The 21,442-nt window shown below is 47.3% G+C and overlaps 1 protein-coding gene across 6 annotated transcripts in view; it reads right to left on the bottom strand.

The window, feature by feature from the left end:
- Positions 1 to 13,626, bottom strand: part of LCMT1 (leucine carboxyl methyltransferase 1) — a 75,467-nt gene extending 61,841 nt beyond the window's left edge. The window contains exons 1-3 of one of the 6 annotated variants that reach the window (XR_004055451.1): positions 13,345 to 13,626; positions 12,510 to 12,636; positions 8,101 to 8,286 (exon numbers count right to left, since the gene is read on the bottom strand). Coding sequence is in view for 4 of the 6 variants with exons in the window: in XM_030925232.1 (XP_030781092.1) it covers positions 8,101 to 8,213 (113 nt within the window). In the remaining 2 variants the exon portion in view is untranslated. Of the gene's footprint in view, positions 1 to 8,100; positions 8,662 to 10,261; positions 10,668 to 12,509; positions 12,637 to 13,344 lie in introns of those variants that run through there. The other 5 variants (XM_030925232.1, XM_030925233.1, XR_004055450.1 and 2 more) reach the window with 5 other exon arrangements.
- Between the last annotated feature and the right edge of the window lie 7,816 nt (positions 13,627 to 21,442).

Raw genomic sequence — 21,442 nt, 5'->3', positions numbered from 1 at the left:
TTCAGATCACAATCTCGACTTTACTCTCTGGGGCACAGCTAAGAAAATGCCATCAGGATGCCGGAAAGGCCCTGGGCTAAGCCGTGAGGAAAAACTTGGCTTTGTGGAGAGACCCTGTGACCTGCTAAAGGGGAGAACATTTTTCCATGCAGTTGAAAATGAGATTAAGTTCTGTAATTTTCACAATGAAAGTTCAGCCTTATAAGCCCTGGTCTGCTTTCTAGAACACACAGACCACTAAAAGTCAGTAAAACAGAAAAACCAGAATGTTAAGACGTCATCAGGAAACACAATCTTGAACACGTGCGCTCAGTTCCTGTCACTGAGGCCAGATGACAAATACAGCTCATGTGGCGCAAAGGTAGGAATGATCTGTGCTCAGTTCGCATCTATTCCAGTGGCAGAACACTAGGCACTTTCTAAACTACTACTGGGCCGACGACCACCAAGAAGATGAACAGGGTGTCATGAGAACATTTAACAGAAGGTAGATCTTGTCTGTGGGTGTCAGACAGGCCTCTTGGAGTGAGCCACATTTGAGCTAAGCCAAAAACCTTGGAGTCATATTGGATCCCTCAGTCTCACCCCATACCCACTCTGCCAGAACATTCTATCAACTCCACCTTCAAAATGCGCCCAGAATCTGATACATTCTCAGCACCTCCATCACCACTATCCTGATCCAAGCACCAGCCTGTCTCACAGGGGACACCCCCATAGCCAACTAACTGATCCTGCCTCCGTCCTTGCCCCTGCAGTCTGCTCCTAACAGAGGCTGAAGCAATGCTGTTAAAACCAAGTCAGGCCACCTCGCTCTTCAGTTCCAAATGCTCCAACAGCTCCCATCCCACTGAGAGGAAAAGTCAGGTCCTTACGAGAGCCTCCCTTGCGTGACCTGCAGCATCTGCCCCCACCTCCTGTGCCCATGCTGTCCCAGATCCACCCTGCACTCTTCCCCATCCCTCATCCTGGTCTTGTTGCTCCTGGAACAGGTCAGGCTGGCTCCTGCCTCAAGGCATTTCTCCTCTCCTGCTTCTCTCTGCTTGATACTGCTTCCCCAGACACCCACAGGGCTCACTCCCTGCCCCCTGCAAGCCTTTCCTCTGCACTGACCTCAGTGAGGCCTTCCCTGGCCACTCCATCTCAGATGACAACACCTTCCAACACACCCACTGCATCCCCCACCATCTTACATGCCACATATTGTGCTCATTTGTTTCCTGGCTATTCCCCACCCACCCCCACTCCAGGAACCAATGCTCCACAAGAGCTGCATCCTGTGTTTGGCTCACTTCTGCACTGGCAGGGTGGAGGACAGCACCTCCATAACCGGAGCAGGTGCTCAACAAAGAATGTGGAGCGAATGCACTAACCTAGCAGATAATGTGGAACTAAACAGGCAAGGGAGAGTGGAGGAAGCGTTCCAGGCAGAGGGAATGGCATGCTCGAGGGCCCCGAGGATGGAAAAAACAGGGCACATTAGATGAACTGAAAGGATGGCGGTGATGGGGGAGGGAAGTGTGGTATGAAGTGAGGCTGGGGAAGTACACAGAGCAGGCCGGGCCCTGTAGCCCACGTAAGAAATGTTGGTCTTTTTCTAATGGCAACAGGAGGCCATTAAGCTAGGGAGTGACACGATCAAATGGGCCTTTTACAAACCTCTGGCTTCAGTGTGAGATACAGATTTGGGGGAGGTAAGAGTGATTGGGGGAGCCCATTTGGGAGACTAGTACATTGTTTAGATCACAGACGACAGGAACAGAGGTTGAGGAAAGTTGATTCCTTTCCTTACTTAGCCAAATAATTCCCTCATCCCCTAAATACTTAGCAGATAAAAGTTAACAGGTCTGAGTGACTGCTTGCATAAGAGGGAAAGTAAAAGGGCAGTTCCAAGATGATGCCAAATTTTTTTTTTCTTTTCTCTCGAGACGGAGTCTCTCTCTGTTGCCCAGGCTGGAGTGCAGTAGCACGATCCCAGTACGCTGCAACCTCTACTTCCCCGGTTCAAGCGATTCTCCTGCCTCAGCCTCCCAAAAGCTGGGATTACAGGTGCACACCACCATGCCCAGCTAATTTTTGTACTTTTAGTAGAGATGGAGTTTCACCATGTTGGCCAGGTTGGTCTCCAGCTCCTGACCTCAGGTAATCCACCCGTCTCAGCTCCAAAAGTGCTATGATTACAGGTGTAGGCCACCACACCTGGCCTTAACTTGTGAACTGAATAAACCATGGCATCATTCACTGAGTTGCAGGTTGGGAATGGCAGGAGCTGATATGAAGCAGTTTTGGAAATAGTGAACTGGAGATAATACTGAGACATCCAAGTGGAGATTTCCAGCTGGTGGCCTATCAGGTTAGAGTGAGCAGATCATGAAAAGGTACAGTATGTATGTCATGCAACAAAGTGCAGATGTTTACCTTGCAGCTGATGGAGAATCAAAAGGTTTTTAGGTGAGTGACAGAGTAAGATTTGTGATCCTGACAATCACCCTGGCCAGCAGGTAAGAGCGCATTGCAACAGATCAGGTGAGTGAGGAGAGCCCAAGCAAGGGCTATGGTTGTGGAAAAGAGAGGAAGATGTCCCTTTTCTCACTGACCCCTCTCCCACATAGCTGCCTGGAATTTTTCTAAAATACAAACCAAGATCACATCAGTTCCCCACTCAAAATCCCTTAGGATAAAACCCATACTTCTTGGGACCTTCCGTGATTCACTGTCTGAACCAAGCTTTCTCAATTCTAACCTGCTACCCACTCCCTACTCTCTGTCAAGTTCACCTAATATACCACTCTACTCCAGTCTCCATGCCTTTGCTCCTGCTACTGTCTTCTGCCTGGCAAACCCCAGTTTCCGGTTTATCTCTTTGTTTTATGAGACAGGATCTCATTTTGTCACCCAAGCCGCAGTGCAGTGGCGCAATCTCAGCTCACTACAGCCTCGACCTCCTAGGCTCAAGTGATCTCCCACACCAGCCACAAAGCAGATGGGACTACTGGCATGCACCACGACACCGGTTAATTTTTTCTTTTTTTTTTTTTTCTTTGTAGAGAGGAGGTTTCCCCATGTTGCCCAGGCTGGTCTTGAACTCCTAAGCTCAAGTGATACGCCACCTTGGCTTCTCCAAGTGCTAGGATTACCAGTTTATCTCTTTAACACCTCCTCCACTGCAGAAAAGAGAAGAGTGGTACTGACCTCAAGGAGCTGGCCTGGTGCTGCGGGCCAGGCCCTAATGTTGTTGGAAGCTGGCTGGCACCCACAGGAAGGCCATGTTGTTCTCCTGTTGGACATAAACAACCACGCAGACCACCCACACAAGGGCACTCTGCATCACTGATGACAGGAGACGAAACGAGACCACCTCATCATTTTGTCTAAGCAGAGAAAAATCAAGGTCACTGTGCCACCCACGAAATACCAGACATCTCTTTCTCCCAGCTGATAGAAGTGACTGTGGCTTCTTTACATGTTACAGCTTTAGCCTTACTCCAGCCAAACCTCCTTCCAGAAAAGAGAGAGCTACTAGATAGAATTTTCCCACCTCCTTTCAGTACTCAATACAGAGAAAATCCGACCTTCCCCCAAATCGCCCAGCCAAAGCCCAGATCCTAAATGTCTAACACCCTCTTACTGATGGGACCCACAGTTCCTCATGGTGTGAGTTTTCCCTCCTTGCAATAAGTAATAACCCCAGCTTGCTTAACTATAGGTGTGTTTCTGGTGGTCTTTACTGGAGGAATTCACAACTGTAAAAGTAAAAAAGGATGATTAAGTTTCTTGGGGGAAGGCCGGGCGCGGTTGGCTCATGCCTGTAATCGCAGCACTTCGGGAGGCTGAGGTAGGTGCATCACCTGAGGTTAGGAGTTCGAGACCAGCCTGACCAACATGGTGAAACCCCTTCTCTACTAAAAATACAAAAACTAGCTGGGTATGGTAGGGGGCGCCTGTAGTCCCAGCTACTCAGGCGGCTGAGACAGGAGAATAGCTTGAACCCAGGAGGGAGAGGTTGCAGTGAGCCAAGACTGCGCCACTGCACTCCAGCCTGGGCAACAAAAGCCAAACTCCCTCTCAAAACAAACAAAAAAAGTGTCTTGGGGGAAGTTAAGGGAGTCTCATTCTGAGGGCTCCCATTTTCTATGTTGAGCAATAGCTGATATTATCTTGAGAATAAAAAAGGGGTGGGGTAAATCAGAAGTCTGAAGAAAGTGAAAAACATCTGAATTAAGTATCCGGAGAAAGGTAGAGTGAATTGATCTGAGAAATAAACTAGGATAGTCAGGTTCTGTTAAGGGGACAGTTGAGGTTGGCTGACATGATCGTAGCGGCACCAAGCCACCCGACTGTGTGATTTCTAGCACCTGTATTCAAGGCAAAAATGGATAGTTTGGTTAAACCAGCATTTTGGGTCTACTAAGACCAAAGGACAAGGAAGATAAATGCACTGTCAATAGAATTACTGAGGGATGAAGGATAAACTCTAAGTAATCAATTAAGAGGTAACAGCAGAGGGAACATCTAAAAGATAGAGAAAACCACTGAGGTGCTAAGAAGAAATGGGCACAGCATGGGAAATAGAAAATAACTGGTCAAGCGACTTGGAAAAAGGGGTCAGGGCTGGAGAGTGTTGCACTCTCATCTGTGAGGCAGTGCAGGATCCGGATAAAAACACAGGGTATCATGGTGGGAAAGGGTGACAGAATCAGATAGGAAGAGGTGATTACTACAAACCAGGGGTTCAAGAAATTGAGTGCCCCATGCATAGGCTCCATGTGGACGCTGAGGTCACCGAAGGTGAAGTCATGAACTGAGGTAGAAGACACTGTGGGCCAAGCACCCCAGTCTTCCATGAATGAGGTGAATGACCAGGAGAAGGTGAACAACAGCAATCAGGAGGGCTCCAGCTGGGCAGGAAGGATCTCCATGGAATGAGACGGGAGACACACACAGGAGGACACAAAGCTCAAACCCCTGATCCTGAGATACACAAGGGATGAGAAGAAGGAGGAGCCACAGGACAGGGCTTCAAGATGGGATATCCCTGGGGAAGGGTCAGGGTGAAGGCAAAGGGAGGCAGGGAATGGCTAAGGAGTGGCTAACAGGCCGGGCGCGGTGGCTCAAGCCTGTAATCCCAGCACTTTGGGAGGCCGAGACGGGCGGATCATGAGGTCAGGAGTTCGAGACCATCCTGGCTAACACGGTGAAACCCCGTCTCTACTAAAAAATACAAAAAACTAGCCGGGCGAGGTGGCAGGCGCTTGTAATCCCAGCTACTCGGGAGGCTGAGACAGGAGAATGGCGTGAACCCGGGAGGCGGAGCTTGCAGTGAGCTGAGATCCGGCCACTGCACTCCAGCCTGGGTGACAGAGCGAGACTCCGTCTCAAAAAAAAAAAAAAAAAAAAAAAAAAAAAAGGAGTGGCTAACAAAACAGAAGCTGATGTTGATTATAGGGTGGTAACTGCAGAGGACACAGTGAGGGGTTGGTGGGATGGTTGGGTCATAGGTAAACAAAAGAGGGGAGAACAGACTCAGTGGCATAGCATGATGGACATCATAAGGAGAGCAGACAAGGGAAGGGAAGGAGAGTGGGCTACCATGAAAAGAGCTCAATTGATACCTATTGAGTCAAATGGAATTAGTGTAAACCTAATATATCCAACCAGAAAATTTCTGATACCACAAGTCCAGGATCATGATGATGATAATGGTTTCACGACAATGAGGGGTGGTGATGACAGTAACTACCAATTCTGAACACCTCCAGTATGCCAAGCACTGGTGGAAACACTCCACATTTCACCTGCACAGCAATCCTCTGAGACAGACAACATCCTCCTTATCCCCAGAAGGACTCCTTATCCCCAGAAGGACTCTGTACCAAAGGAGGAAGCAAACTAAACAGAAGTAAAAGATTTAAAGGTGCCCCAGAAGGCTGACTGGCTCTTTATTTTATAGCTACAACTCACTCAGGGCAGCAGGAACCACCCTAACTCATAGCTACTGCAAATTCAGCAACTGTAAACAGTATTCAGCCTGGAGGGAAGTCAAAACTAACGACAATAATTTACTGAGGGCTTCCCTTTGTGTCAGATCCTCTGCATCGATAATCTCCTTTAATCCTGACACCCATAAAGGTTACCTTTATTATCACTGTTTTAAAAATGAAAAGACTAGGCTGGGCGGGGTGGCTCATGCCTGTAATCCCAGCACTTTGGGAGGCCAAGGCGAGCGGATCACTTGAGGTCAGGAGTTCGAGACCAGCCTGGCCAACGTGGTGAAGCTCTGTCTCCACTAAAAATGCAAAAAGTACCCGGGCATGGTGGCGTGTGCCTGTGATCCCAGCTACTTGGGAGGCTGAGGCAGGAGAATCACTTGAACGCGGCAGGTGGAAGTTACAGTGAGCCAAGACAGCTGCGGCCAACAGCAACTGAAAACCACAGAAGAAAAAAGACTGAGTATAATCCACTCAAATTCACACATTTCAAAAGGGACTGCCTCTAAGACTTTAATACTTGTGTATTTATTGATTTAATCAATCACCACTTACACAGACTACATGCCAGACACTGCTCCAACTGCTCTACTAATATTAAATATAATTTTTGTCCACACCCACCTATGATGCATTATTATAGTCCCCATTTTACAGATCAGGAAACTGAGCCACAGAAAGGTTTAGTAATTTCCCCGAGTTTATACTGCCAGTAAGTGGCAAAGCTCAGTTTGACAGAGTCTAGCTCCAGAATCCATGCTCTGAGAGTTTAGTCCCCAAGAACCTATAAAAAGTGCACAGTTTAAACCAACACACTGGTTTTCCCCACTCTACAATCACTATGTGGCCTCAGCCTCCTTCTCCCACCTTAAAAGCATTCTTTGAGTTCCTCTAACAGTTCACACTCCTCTGAACACTCTCTTACAACTTTCCTATTTTTCAAGCCTTTTCTTCTCGCTTTTTTCTCTTTTTTTTGAGACGTAGTCTCGCACTCTCACCCGGGTTGGAGGGCAATGGCGTGATCTTGGCTTACTGCAACCTCTATCTCCCGGTTTTAAACGATTCTCCTGCCTCAGCCTCCCGAGTAGCTGGGATTACAGGTGCCCGCCACCATGCCCAGCTAATGTTTGTATTTTTAGTAGAGACGGGTTTTCACCATGTTGGCCAGGCTGGTCTCGAACTCCTGACCTCACAATCTGCCCACCTCGGCCTCCCCAAGTGCTGGGATTACAGGCATGAACCACCGTGCCCGAACTCTTCTCACCTTAAACATCATTAATAAAATTACAAACTCTAATGGCACTGCTGTATTTGTCAGCACTCAACACAAAAAAACATAATTATGTATTTCACAAGTAATTATTGGCTTCCTGTCTCTCTTTTCCAACTAAGCTGTGAGTTCCAGTATGTCTGATACCATGTCTGTCTTGTTCTTGATGTATTTCCACCATTGAATTTCTACTAAGCAGCCCAAAGTAAGGGCCTGGCACAAAGGTCTCAAAAATTTTTGTTGAATGAAAGAATAAATGGTGGACACTCAAGTCTCATGTTTTCTCTTTATCTGACATGTACCTCTGCTGGCTACGCCCCCATCCCCACCACCACACCCTTAATAGTGGAGGCTTAGTGTGCTACTGGCTCTGCAACGAGATATTACCTGGCTCTGGGCGGGTTATTTCCCCTCGTCGTCATGAGTTTCAGGTGCACAACAGGAATCATGCCAACCCCCTAAAGAATGCAACCTACAAAAGAGAGAGAACCTACACCTCTCATCCTCCTAACCCACCAAGGCTGGAGCTAGTATGTGCTTCATGTTGTCTTTCCAGCAGGGTTTAGCTCCAAGAAGCCCAAGGCCTCGTCTGCCTAGTTCAGGGGTCTGCTCCCATCGACGGTACCCAGGCTTGCCCTCTGCCTGGCTCACAGCAAAAGCTCAGAAACGATTCGTTAAATACATGAAGCCCTGCTCCGTGCACTTCACAGGTGGGAAGCGAGGGTCGTGCGAGGCGGGGGCTGCATCCCTGCCAGCCTCGCGCGTATTCCTCAGACGCAGGCCCGCCTCCCACCTAGGCCCGCGCCCCAGATGCCGGCCCCGAACCCCGCGCCCGACAGGCACCTCTTGCACAGGGAAGCATCTTCGCAGGTGCCGCGCACGCCCTCGTCGTCCGCGTCGCAGCTCGAGGCGGAAGAGCAGGAGGTGATAGAGGACTCCCTCTGCCTAGTGGCCATGGGCGTGGAGGTTCCGGGGAGCTGTGTCCGCCAGGGACATGGAAGCGGGGTGGACCGGCGGTGGGGGACGGCGCTAATCACAAGCAGAAAGCAAGAGAGGACTGTAGGGCTCCACCTGGCTCAGCTGGCGCGGCTCGGTGACGCCGCCCACGCCGGCTGCCCCAGCAACCTCTCCGCTTATTGGTTCCTCTTCCGAACCGCTCATTGAACAATTATCCTGCCCGCTCAGCCTACGAAGTTGCTCATTGGATAATTATTTTGGCACCGCCTACATAACCCGGAAATTTGACGATAGGAAAAAGAAACTAAACACAAGACTATCGCAATCCTTTCTGGGAAGTGTAGTCTTACGTGCCTGGAGGAGAAGTCCGGTTTCTGCTTGCTGGTCACGAAATTTTATAGCTATAATTAACTCAGGGCGGAACAGCTAGCAGAATCCTCAGCGTTCGGGCCAAGGGCAGAGAATCCAGCCAGAAGCAACAAGTATAAGTTGTTACGTTCAGTCCGGGCTCAGTGTCATTCAATTTTACAAAATTTTGTTGTGTGCTGACTCTGCCAGCGACTGTGCTGAGGGCTTTGCACCCAAAATTGCCTTTGAAATGTAGTGAGGGGGGCGGGCGTGGTGGCTCACTCCTGTAATCCCAGCACTGTGGGAGGCCGAGGCGGACGGATCACCTGAGGTCAGGAGTTCGAGACCAGCCTGGCCAACATGGTGAAACACCGTCATTACTAAAAGTACAAAAATAAGCCGGGCGTTAGCCGGGCTTGGTGGTGGCCGCCTTAGTCCTGGCTACTCAGGAGGCTGAGGCCGGAGAATCGCTTGAACCCGGGAGGCGGAGGTTGCAGTGATCCGAGATGGCGCCACGGCATTCCATCCTGAGCGACAGAGCAAGACTCCGTCTCAAAAGAAAAAGAAAGAAAGAAAAGAAATGTGAGGGAAGTAGTGTGTGGAAAAGTAATACAATAGGAAGCCATGTAGCAGTGATAATAAATGACCTAGAGCTACCAGGTAGCAGCATCAAGGGCTGAATCTCAGAAACACGATGTTCAGTGAAAGAAGGAAGTCTAACAACACTTTGTAAAATTCAAACCAAGTAAAACTAATGTTGTTTAGAGAAACATACACATACGGTAAAATACTGTACAGAAAAGGGCAAGACGAGGAAAATTAAAAAAAAAAAAAAAGAATCAGGATATTGGTGACCTTTAGGGAGCCGGGAGGGTAGCACACAAAAGGGAAGGGAGAGGCAGGGAAGGAACACATAAACACATACTGAGTTTCTCACGTGGGAGTGGGTTCACGTGTGTCTGTTTCATTATGATGCATATTCAAGATGTTCTGGATTTATTTTGTACTAAATCCAGTACAAAATATATGTATAAATTCAAGATGTACTGGGGAAGTCGCCTGGTTTCTTGCTGGTCATGAAATTTTATAGCTATAATTAATCCAGGGCAGAAGAGCTAGCAGAATCCTCAGTGTTCAGGCGATGGGCAGATAATCCAGCCAGAAGCAACACTTGTAAATTGTATATGTATAATGTATGTTTAATATACATTATAAATTGAAAATGTGTTTGTATATTCCATTTTGTTATCTGTCAGTTGTTGGAAGCAGGGAACAGACATACTTTAAGAACTTTGAATTGCACTCAGTTTTTTTAAAAGGAAAATAAACAACAGAAACCCAGAATACACACCTTGGGGTGAGGTCAAATATCAAATGCTAGCTCAGTATTCTAATGGAAGCACAATATTTCATTGATAGCCACAGTAGAAATGACAGAGGGGAATGGCTAAGGGTGGAGAGCTTTGCCAGGGGGAGTGCTAATGGGATGAAATACACCATTTTCTTGGAGTGGTCCTTTGCCAAAAGGTTAATACAAACTATTGCACAAGCATCGTCTCCCAGCTTAGCAGTGTCCACATTCCATGGGTGTTAGTGGATAGTAAGTGTTAACAGCAAGTGCTATACGGTGTTAATCCCATAGTTCTGGACTGTGAGATTGAGGGTGACTGGAAGAAGGCAGAGGCAGATGGGTTCATACACTTTTGTTGTTGGATGAGCCTTTGATTCAAAATAGCTGGTGATTCAGAGGAATTTGGTCATCTCAACGTCTTCTTCCAGCTAACCTCCAGGGCTAGCTCATTCCATGTAAGTTTCTGGTTGAGGATCTGAAAGTTTATGACAGAGGGGAGTCCGGAGATTGCAAGCTTAGCCATCTCAAGCTAAATGATACCTTATTGCATGAGACAATGCTGGGGTAGTCTGAGCCATATCCCAGCCAGAGAAAGTTCACTGCCAACTAAACTGCATCTTTTGGCAAAGTCAAGAGAAGAGTCATGGAAGTGTAAAAGCTCTTTGGACATTAATATTGTGGGCCAAAAGCTAGGCATTCACCATGGAAATTCTCCCCAAAAGGCTACAATGGACAATTGTTACTTTGACTCTCCAGTATCTCTTTCTTCTATAAAAAAAAATATATATATATACCTAGAGTGGGCTGGGCACGGTGGCTCACGCCTGTCATCCCAGCACTTTGGGAGGCCAGGGTAGGTGGGTCACCTTAGATCAAGAGTTCCAGACCAGCCTGACCAACATGGTGAAACCCCATCTCTACTAAAAATGCAAAAGTTAGCCAGGCATCATGGCGCATGCCTGTAATCCCAGCTACTCGGGAGGCTGAGGCAGGAGAATCGCCTGAACCCTGAAGGCGGGGGTTGTGGTGAGCTGAGATCATGCCATTGTACTCTAGCCTGGGCAATAAAAGCGAAACTGTCTCAGGAAAAAAAAAAAAAAAAAAGCTAGAGCTTCTTATGGAAAACTAAGCCTCTCCCCTTTCAGTCCACGTGAATCAAGACAGGCTCCTTGGCAAGGCGCGGTGGCTCACGCCTGTAATCCCAGCACTTTGGGAGGCTGAGGCAGGCGGATCACGAGGTCAGGAGTTCGAGACCAGCCTGGCCAACATGGTGAAACTCCATCTCTACTAAAAATACAAAAACTAGCCAGGCATGGTGGTGCACGCCTGTAGTCCCAGCTACTCGGGAGGCTGAGACAGACGAATCTCTTGAACCCAAGAGGCAGAGGTTGCAGTGAGCTGAGATTGTGCCACTGCATTCCAACCTGGGCAACAAGAGCGAAACTGTCTCGGACAAAAAAAAAAAGCGACCCTCCTTGCCTGATTCTAGGGGTGGAAACTTGCCAAGGTCTAGCCAACTAGCACCCAAAATCACCTTGCCATGATTCAGAGGGTGGTGGGGATTGGGGGAAGTGCTAACCAGGTTGTTCCAATCAGAATGAATCCCAGGAGTTGAATGGAAGTTGCTCAGTTTATTAGCAGAGCTCGCTTTTTTTGCCACACTTGAACTTGGGAGGTGCCATCGGGTGTGGCCTGTGTGTCTGCCACGTGGTCTTTGAGGCTCCCACCTGGGGAAGCAGCAACACAACATCCTAACCGGTGGGTGCTTGAGTTCCACTCATTGATGTTCAGGTTAGAACTTTTTGGTCACTGCATCTAGCCCTGTGACCATCACTAGCTGCTTGGGACAGCCATAGAGACACTATTAGAAAAGTGTGCCCGGCCGGGCGCAGGTGGCTCAAGCCTGTAATCCCAGCACTTTGGGAGGTCGAGACGGGCGGATCACGAGGTCAGGAGATCGAGACCATCCTGGCTAACACGGTGAAACCCCGTCTCTACTAAAAAATACAAAAAACTAGCCGGGCGACGTGGCGGCGCCTGTAGTCCCAGCTACTCGGGAGGCTGAGACAGGAGAATGGCGTGAACCCGGGAGGCGGAGCTTGCAGTGAGCTGAGATCCGGCCACAGCACTCCAGCCTGGGTGACAGAGCGAGACTCCGTCTCAAAAAAAAAAAAAAAAAAAAAAAAAAAAAAAAAAAGAAAAGTGTGCCCCCAGCACAGTCCTGGGAACAATCCTTTGTGTTATTTGTGGCAAGGAAGGAGACCATCATCCATCACCCCGGGAAGATTTAGTAATAGCTACCTGCCTGTGTCCTAACAGTAACTGTTCAAGCAAGGGTAGTGATGTTTCCTGTGGCACTGTTGCCCTGCTGCTGCTCTCTGTTCTCCTGACCCCTAAGAAATGCACATCCCTGACAGTCAGTGGCCTAGTCACTGATGATGAAAAAAATAAAATGGACAGGGAATGCCATTTGTTGTTCCACTTCCCTCTGGATGAAAAACCCCAAACCGACAACCCTGGGCTTTGTTTCAGTGTTGCTTGCATTCGATCAAGGGGCTCAATAGCCCCAGCTGGACCCTAAACAAAATGAACTTACCTGGAGTGGACCCCAACACTGGGGAGATTACCTGGCATTCCCGTGGGGAGGAGGATGACCACCCACAGGGCAGGCTCCTGGTCTCCCTTTCCCGGTAACTTCCCTGAAGATTCACACCACAAGTGATCTGATGGAGACAAAAACCACGTGACTTGGACTTCGGAAGAGTGGAGGGAACCCTTAAAATACATGGGAATCCCACTAAATTTCAATGTGGTAAATATTTGACTATTATAGTTTTGGCTAATATGTTCTGCCTGTTTCAAGGGCCTCTCAGCCACCATCTGCCCGAAGGTGGGTGGATGGCGTCGCTGAACGTGAGGTGTCAAGGGCTGGGGCAAAGTCCCGCAGACGCCGCTTTGCTCTGCTCTCTGCTCCTCGCGATCTTCGCCGGATCGGGCTCGTCGGGGCTCGGCTCCGATCGGTCCAGCTCGGCTCGGCTCGGCTCGGTTGGCCTCGGCCCCGAACGGTCGGCCCAGAGGGTGGGTGGACGGCGCGCCGGAAGTGACGCGAGAGAGCGAGGTCCACGGCCCGGGTAGCCGCAGCAGATGCTGTCGGTCGCCTTAGCTGTGAAGCCATGAGGGAGCTGTTTGGGTGTAGGCCTGCCTGCCAGGCGGAGCCCCGCGGGCTGCCGCCGCTGCTGTGAAGAAGCAGTTCAACCTCAATTAACAGGTGGCCAACCTGACCATGGGCGGGTCGGCTCCGGCGACCCAGCCCGAGGCCAGCGGGACCCCAACTGTCGCTCAGTAGCCCCCTGGCCCCTGGCGACTAGCTGGGACGGACCGCTGCCTCCTCTGCAGCCACCCCTCGGGTGCCCCCTGCCCATTGTCCCTACCCCGGCGAGTATTGCCTGCGAGGACTACACCCGATCCTTCTCTCTTCCCGAGGACACAGCCAGCCAGGGACCGCTGCCCTGTGCTGAAACTCCGATGACTTCTGTCCCTAACGCTGTGTCGAGCGCTGTGCTGTGGGGGGGGCAGCATTGTCAGGCTTTTCGGGTTGACCCGCTTTTGGGAGTCCTGTAAGTGCATGGTAGCAAGAAATAAAGGGATACATGAAAGCCAGTCGGATTTGCTTAGTGAATTTCAGAACACCTATGAGGGAATTTGGAGGTGGTGCAGTCTCAAAAACCAGGATTCCTAGGAACTTAACTGCTGCTGCAAGTTCTTGACATTTAGAAATTCAGAATTGGGAGACACCTTGTGCCAGTTTAAAAAGTCTTCTTCCTCTTGGATTTGGAGACAGCTACTTCTCCATGTTCCTTTGGTAGTGCTTGAATGCTTGGCAAGAAACATAGGCAAACAAAAATAATTTATATACAGAAGATGTGTGCTTACAGAGGGATAGCTAATGCACTGAACAAAACCTAGCTGTCATTAGATGGAGGCAGGTAGCAAAAGCTTCCCAGAGATGAAAAATCTGAGCAGAGACTCTGTCTTCCGTCTTTAAACACTGCTTCCAAATACTACTTGTATTTGATTAGGTCTCTTGGTCATAAAGAAAACCCAAAACTTCCTCAAGCAAAGATAGGAATTAGTTGTCTCCTAAGTAATCACAAGAGTCCAAGAGTAGTGTGGCTGTGGATTTGGCTACATCCAGGGGTTTCACTCTTTGGGCAGGTCCAAAGGGAGACAGTCCACTGGGAGACCCCAGTCTTCCAAGTCCCGGAGGGAAAACAACTCTTCTCCCAGTCACTGTGACAGAGTCCCAGGATTGGCTCTGAATTATTCTGGGTCCCATACCCTTCCCCAGAAATGGACTTGAGTCAGCACCACTCAAGCCATATGAACTGAAGTGGAGGAGTACTGGTTCCCTAAGGTAAACTGGAGCACTGTCACTAGCAGGTGGGGAGAATGGATGGTAATCAGGCAAGCAATAAAGGTCACGATGTGCCTTTCGTAGTCCTGCTGAAAAAAGATAAGTTACTGTTTTTTTTTTAAGATGGAGCCTCACTCTGTCGCCCAGGCTGGAGTGCAGTGGCATGATCTCAGCTCACTGCAGCCTCCACCTCCCGGGTTCAAGCAATTCTGCTGCTTCAGCCTCCCAAGTAGCTGGGACTACAGGCCCGCACCACCACGCCCGGCTAATTTTTGTATTTTTAGTAGAGTCGGGGTTTCACCATGTTGGCCAGGATGGTCTTGATCTCCTGACCTCATGATCTTCCCACCTTGGCCTCCCAAAGTGCTGGGATTACAGGCATGAGCCACCGTGCCCAGCCTAAAAGATAAGTTACTGTTTCTTAAAAACCTTTAGTTGCAGATAATCCAGTGGATACAGTTGGTATTTTGGAAGAAGTGATAACCCAAATAGGGAGAAAGGAATACACTGGGATGAGGAGCTTGAAGGTATGAGGAGAAAGTGTCAAACAGAAGGAATTTGAGGAACGTAACTAGGAGAGCATAGTGCCTAGGCTCTGGTGGGGAGTGTTTCATGCGGCATTGATTTCCTCTGGAGCTCTGACTGCTTTTCCAGATAGTTGTTTTTAGAAAGCCAAGGATACAAACCCAAATTCCTAGAGGGCCAGGCTAGAAAAATCAGTGACTTGGGCCAGATGAGGGTCAGTGGGACCTGGAGGACCAGGACCTACCAAAGGGGCTCTAGGCCCAGTGTGGTCCACCTTTGTAATTTTCAAGAAGGGCCTGAAATCTGCGTTAAGCAACTACCCTTACACTCCATGGAACTAAACAAAATGTGTGGGTCACCGGTTGGCAACTGCTTGTCTGGAAGGACTCAGAAATTAACAGTTCCTGTTATTTTATTTTTCCATGTACCTTACCCTGATATTACTACATTTTCAGATCTTTGCATTTGTTGAAGAGCAGCTCATCTTTCCCTTTACTGAAAACTTTTTCTTTTTTTTTTTTTTGAGACGGAGTCTCCCTCTGTCACCCAGGCTGGAGTGCAATGGCACCATCTCAGCTCACTGCAACCTCTACCACCCAGATTCAAGCGATTCTCCTGCCTCAGCTTCCCAAGTAGCTGGAATTACAGGCACCCGCCACCATGCCCGGCTAATTTTTGTATTTTTAGTAGAGACAGGGTTTCACAATGTTGGCCAGGCTGGTCTCGAACTCCTGGCCTCAAGTGATCGGCCTATCTCGGCCTCACAAAGTGCTGGGATTATAGGCATCAGCCACCGCACCTAGCCCCTTTACTGAAATCTTTAAAAGGTCTAATAGTAATACTCATCAACACTTCTATGGTGTGGTTTAGTTTACAAAGTGCTGTGCTAAACCTCCTGGCTTGGTTCTTGCCTACTAACAACGATCACTTCTGTCTTAGAAGAAAACGTAACTTGCCAAATTGCACAGCTACTAAGTGGTTGAGGCAAGACTTGAATCAGGGCTTCTTTTTCTTTTCTTTTTTTTTTTTTTTTTTTTTTTGGAGACAGAGTTTGTCGCCCAGTCTGGAGCGCAGCGGCGAGATCTTGGCGCACTGCAGGTTCTGCCTGCTGGGTTCTATTCTCCTGCCTCAGCCTCCCGAGTAGCTGGGACTATAGGCACCCGCCACCACACCCGGCTAATTTTTTGTATTTTTAGTAGAGACGGGGTTTCACCTTGTTAGCCAGGATGGTCTCAATCTCGTGACATCATGATCCACCCACCTCGGCCTCCCAAAGTACTGAGATTACAGGCGTGAGCCACCACGCCCGGCCGAATCAGCGCTTCTGAATGGTGGATCTCATGTCATTTTGAGTACAGGAACTGGGCTGCCTCTTCACCAGGGAAGGACGAATGTTTATTAAACATCTGTGCTTATGAAGCTGCAGGGCTAGGTGCTTTGCATACATTTATCTCCTTTCTCACAACAAGCCTCAGACGTGATGCTATTTATTCCTGATTTAACAGTGAGGATACCAGAGATTAAAGGGGTCATCGAGCTAGTAAATGACAGAGCTGTGGACTCAAACCCAGGTTTCTGATTCTGAAGCAGCTGTAAATTCTCATTACAGAGATCTAATGACCTTCTCCAGGAGTCGAGGACCCACTACCTCACTGAATTCTCAGAGTCAAAATGCATCTCTACCTGCTGATCCCAGAACAGTCCCCTGCTGCTGCGTTGAATGAATCTCATCTCACTTCCTCGAGTCAGCCTTTCCTGTATTTGATGATCACAAACCTTATCCTTACGTTGCCAGCAGTAACATTCTGCATCCCTCCCCAACTCCACTGTGTCCTTTTCCTCCCACTGATCTTCACTCTGCCTTTTCTAGGGGCACTCTGAACAGTATTTCTGAGAAGAGGTAGATAATGTGTGCTTTGCTTCAGTCTAAGTGGATTCCATCAGCCTCTGCATAGAGCACGGGTGGAAAGAAATCCTGTGTCATTGCAGCTGCTTTTCAATCTAAGCTTTCATGGCCTTGTTATATAGTTTACATGTTTTTGTCAGACAACAGGATGTTTTGCCTATATTGTTCTATTTCCCTTTCTCAGATGTTGGAGATGCCGTAGTAATTAATGAAGTACAAATCCATTTTAAAATATCTTATTCCTGGCCAGGCGCAGTGGCTCACTTCTGTAATCCCAGCACTTTGGGAGGCCGAGGCGAGCGGATCACTTGAGGTCAGGAGTTTGAGACCAGCCTGGCTAACATGGTAAAAACCCCGTCTCTACTAAAAATATAAAAATGAGCCAGTGTGATGACAGGCATCTGTAGTCCCAGCTCCTCCAGAGGCTGAGGCAGAAGAATCGCTTGAACCCAGGAGGCAGAGGTTGCAGTGAGCCAAGATCTCGCCACCGCACTCCAGCCTGGGTGACAGAGTGAGACTCTGACTCAAAAAAATCATACTCCTGTCTGCTTGGTCTGTGTGTCTTTCCTTAAAGTTAGATATTAAAAGTACAATACACTCGCAGTCCCTTATCTGGAAGTTTTGGGACCAGATAAGTTTCAGAATTCAGACTGTTTCAGATTTTTCTAAAAGTAATAATGCGCATGTGATGTGGTTATATAATGCTGTGGGCTCTGGGACAGCCCCTGATAATCAAACATATTATTGTTACTGTAGGAAAATGTATGAATATTTTCCCATTTCATGGATTACTAAAGATTATACATAGCTTCATGTCAAGTCAGGTCAACTTTTGTTGCCAAATAAGTTACAAAAAAAAAAAAAAAAAAAAAAAAAGCTTATTTTGTAGAGCTTTTTGGATTTCAAAATGGTGAGTAGGGATTGTGGACCTGTCTTAGTATAAGTACCTATTGAGAGTCTGTGAAATTTTTTTACTTTAAATAATGTTTTCCATATTCCAAAAGGTTGGAAACCCACAGTTATATTGTATAAGCAGGGGTCACAAACTCAAGTGCAAGGGCCAGTAAAATAAATAAGTGGGAGGTGGGTGTAGGACAGTAGGGAATGGGGGGACTGCAGTGAACTGGTGAGTACATGTTCATTCAAAGGTGAGAGCTGCTCTTCAGTTCTAGCCACTTGTTGCCATGGTGAATGTGGGAGTAGTGAAGCCACATCTTCCATTTTTGATGATACTCCAGAATGCTGATTTCCATGTGATTTCTTGATATTTAAATATTGGCAACCAAAAATAAAAAAGAAACCCACTGTATTACCCAAATAAAACATATCTGCAGGTTTTATCTGGTTGCGGGCTGCCTGCTTTACTTGTGGTTTGGAGATTAATGCCGATGGTATGAAAAGCTGTCAGCGTTGTTGGTAATGAATTACTTCTTGAGATGTGGATAGATACATATGTTTTGTAATTATTCATTACACCCCATATATATGCTATATGGTTTTTGCATGTAAAATATTTCGTAATAAGAAAACCTAGACAGGCCAAGACAGGTGGATTACCTGACATTGGGAGTTCGAGACCAGCCTGACGAACATGGAGAAACCCCGTCTCTACTAAAATTACAAAAATTTAGCAGGGCATGGTGGCTTATGCTTGTAATCCCAGCTACTCGGGAGGCTGAGGCAGGAGAATCTCTTGAACCCGGGAAGCAGAGGTTGCGGTGAGCCCAGATCATGCCATTGCACTCCAGCCTGGGCAACAAGAGCAAAAGTCGGTCTCATAAAAAACAAAATACAAACAAACAAAACCTAGACAACTTGATAGTCACTTTATTTCAGACCTGCCTCATTTTCTGGCCAGTGGGAAATTTCCTTCTTCACCTACAAATTTGAAACTTTCAATGTTTTTATCTTGGAAAAGGGAATGAAAGCCTCACGTTAAAAACAGGAGCCCTCATTCAAAGTAGGTTAGTGGCCAGGCGCTGTGGCTCATGCCTATAATCCTAGCACTTTGGGAGGCCAAGATGGGAGGATTGCTTGAGGCCAGGAGTTTGAGACTAGCCTGGTCAATATAGCGAGACCCCACCTCTCTCAAGAGATAGGTAGGTAGGTAGGTAGGTAGATAGATAGGTAGATAGATAGATAGATAGATAGATAGATAGATAGATAGATAGATAGATAGATAGAAAAAGTAGGAGTTTAAAAAGGTTAGATTGTAATGTTTCTACCTTTCCAGGGCCATAGTGATCTGAAGTAACATTGGGTATCCGTCCTTATATTGGGACAGAGAGCTGTCCTTAGTCTCCTCTCTTTTCACAGCTTTTCCCTGGGTCATCTCAGCTCCATAACTGTCACCTCATGATTGATGACTCTGTTCTATGCTTTCAGTGCTGGCATCTCTTCGTCCCTAGAGTGATGCTACCATCTCCATCTTGAAGGTCTCTGCTGACATGGCCTGCTAAACTTGAACTCACAGGCGGTACAATCGCTTGAGCCCAGGAGTTCAAAACCAGCCTGAGCAACATAGGGAGATTTCATCTCTATTCTTTCATTTTATTATAAAAAATATTCAAAATAAAATGAAATTGAACCCATGAACTTCATCCTCAAATTGTCTTCACTTCCCTCTGTCCTCTAGCCCATAAGTCACCAAACTTTGGCCTGCAGGGTAAATCTAGCCCATCGCATGTTTTATACAAAAGGTTTATTGGAACACAGCCACACACTACAGCAACAGGGTTGCATAGTTGGAATGGTGATCTATACAGCTCACAGGTCCTATGGTATTTACTCTCTGGCCCTTAATAAGAGGTATGCTGACCCCTGCCCTAGGGTATTGAATGCCCTCATGTTACTCACCATTCACTTGGCAATCCCCCTGTTTCTCCTCTTGTTTTTTTTTTTTTTTTTTTTTTTTTCTTTTTTTTTGAGACAGAGTCTTGCTCTGTTGCCAGGCTGAAATTCTGTGGCACGATCTTGACTCACTGCAACCTCCACCTCCTACGGTTCAAGCAATTCTCCTGCCTCAGCCTCCCAAGTAGCTGTGATTATAGGTTCACACCACCACGCCCAGCTAATTTTTGTATTTTTAGTAGAAACAGGGTTTCACCGTGTTGGCCCGGATGGTTTAGATCTGTTGATCTCATGATCTGCCCACCTTGGCCTCCCAAAGTGCTGGGATTATAAGTATGAACCACTGTGCCCAGCCTCTTCTCTGTCTTCTGTACCCTGGCTATCACTGTGATCTGGCAGTGCTGCCTCCTTAGTTATATTTTGACTTGGTCTCTCTTTCTCAGTGACTGTCCTTCCTGTTACCGTCATCAGGTGCTCATTGTTTCTCACCTGCACTCATAATTGTCATCCAGCTGGCTTTGCTGGTTTGAGCTGGATTTATCCCTTTGGTCATCTAGCTGTCACTTCTGTTTGATGTGGTAGTCACCATTGTTACAATTATATCTGTTCTATCCTAAATTATTTTTTCCAATGAATTCTGTAGAGTTTAGAATTCCTACATTTATAGGAAATTAATATTTATTTTTGACAGTAATTCCAAATTTCCTGAGATGATAATGCTGTCATTTAATTTATTCTCCAGAAAGTGATGCTGTACTATAATGCATGTCATTATACATGACATGATGAGTATCGCCTTTTGCCACCACCTTAGTTGCTTACATATGTTTTTTTTTTTTTTTTTTTTTTTTTTTTTTTTTTTTTTTGAGACGGAGTCTTGCTCTGCCGCCCAGGCTGGAGTGCAGTGGCCGGCTCTCAGCTCACTGCAAGCTCCGCCTCCCGGGTTGACGCCATTCTCCTGTCTCAGCCTCCCGAGTAGCTGGGACTACAGGCGCCCGCCTCGTCGCCCGGCTGGTTTTTTGTATTTTTTTAGTAGAGACGGGGTTTCACCGTATTAGCCAGGATGGTCTCGATCTCCTGACCTCGTGATCCGCCCGTCTCGGCCTCCCAAAGTGCTGGGATTACAGGCTTGAGCCACCGCGCCCGGCCACATATGTTTTAAAAATTTGCTAGCTATTTAAATTTTTTTCATTAAGGTGGAAATGAATGTGTCCTTATATTTGTATTTCTTTATATGAGTTTTCTGTGTGTGTCATTTGTTTTTTTAATTGTTACAGAATTGTTTAGTTATGAATTTCATTATTCAATTACCAATTCCAGTCAACAACTATCTATTAAGAACCTGTCAGTAAATTTTCAGGCCTGGCACGGTGGCACGCCTGTAATCCTCCAGCACTTGGGAGTCTGAGGCGGGCGGTTCACTTGAGGCCAGGAGTTCAAAACCAGCCTGGGCAACATGGTGAAACCTTTTCTCTACTAAAAATACAAAAATCAGTCAGGCATAGTGGCGTATGCCTGTAGTCCCATCTACTTGGAAGGCTAAGGCATGGGAATCACTTAAACCTAGGAGGTAGAGGTTGCAGTGAGCCAAGATCATGCCACTTTCCTGGTTGGGTGATAGAGAGAGAATCTGTCTCAAAAAAAAAAAAAAAAAAAAAAATGAGAAAAAAGAAAGAACCTGTCAGATGAGGCTGAGGGGAGACCAGTCTGTGGGTCACTAGTAAAGAGTAAGGATAAAAAGGCAAGGCCTCAAATATCCTGTTAAAGTTGGACTCCAGGCAGTGGGAACTTAATATAATTTTATGCAGGGAAGTAGCATTATCAGATTTTCATC

The sequence above is a fragment of the Rhinopithecus roxellana genome, chromosome 20 (genome assembly GCF_007565055.1).
Source record: "Rhinopithecus roxellana isolate Shanxi Qingling chromosome 20, ASM756505v1, whole genome shotgun sequence".
In the NCBI taxonomy this organism is placed as follows: Eukaryota; Metazoa; Chordata; class Mammalia; order Primates; family Cercopithecidae; genus Rhinopithecus; species Rhinopithecus roxellana.
Note: the sequence above shows the minus strand (reverse complement) of the source record. Positions and strands in the feature narration are given on the sequence as shown.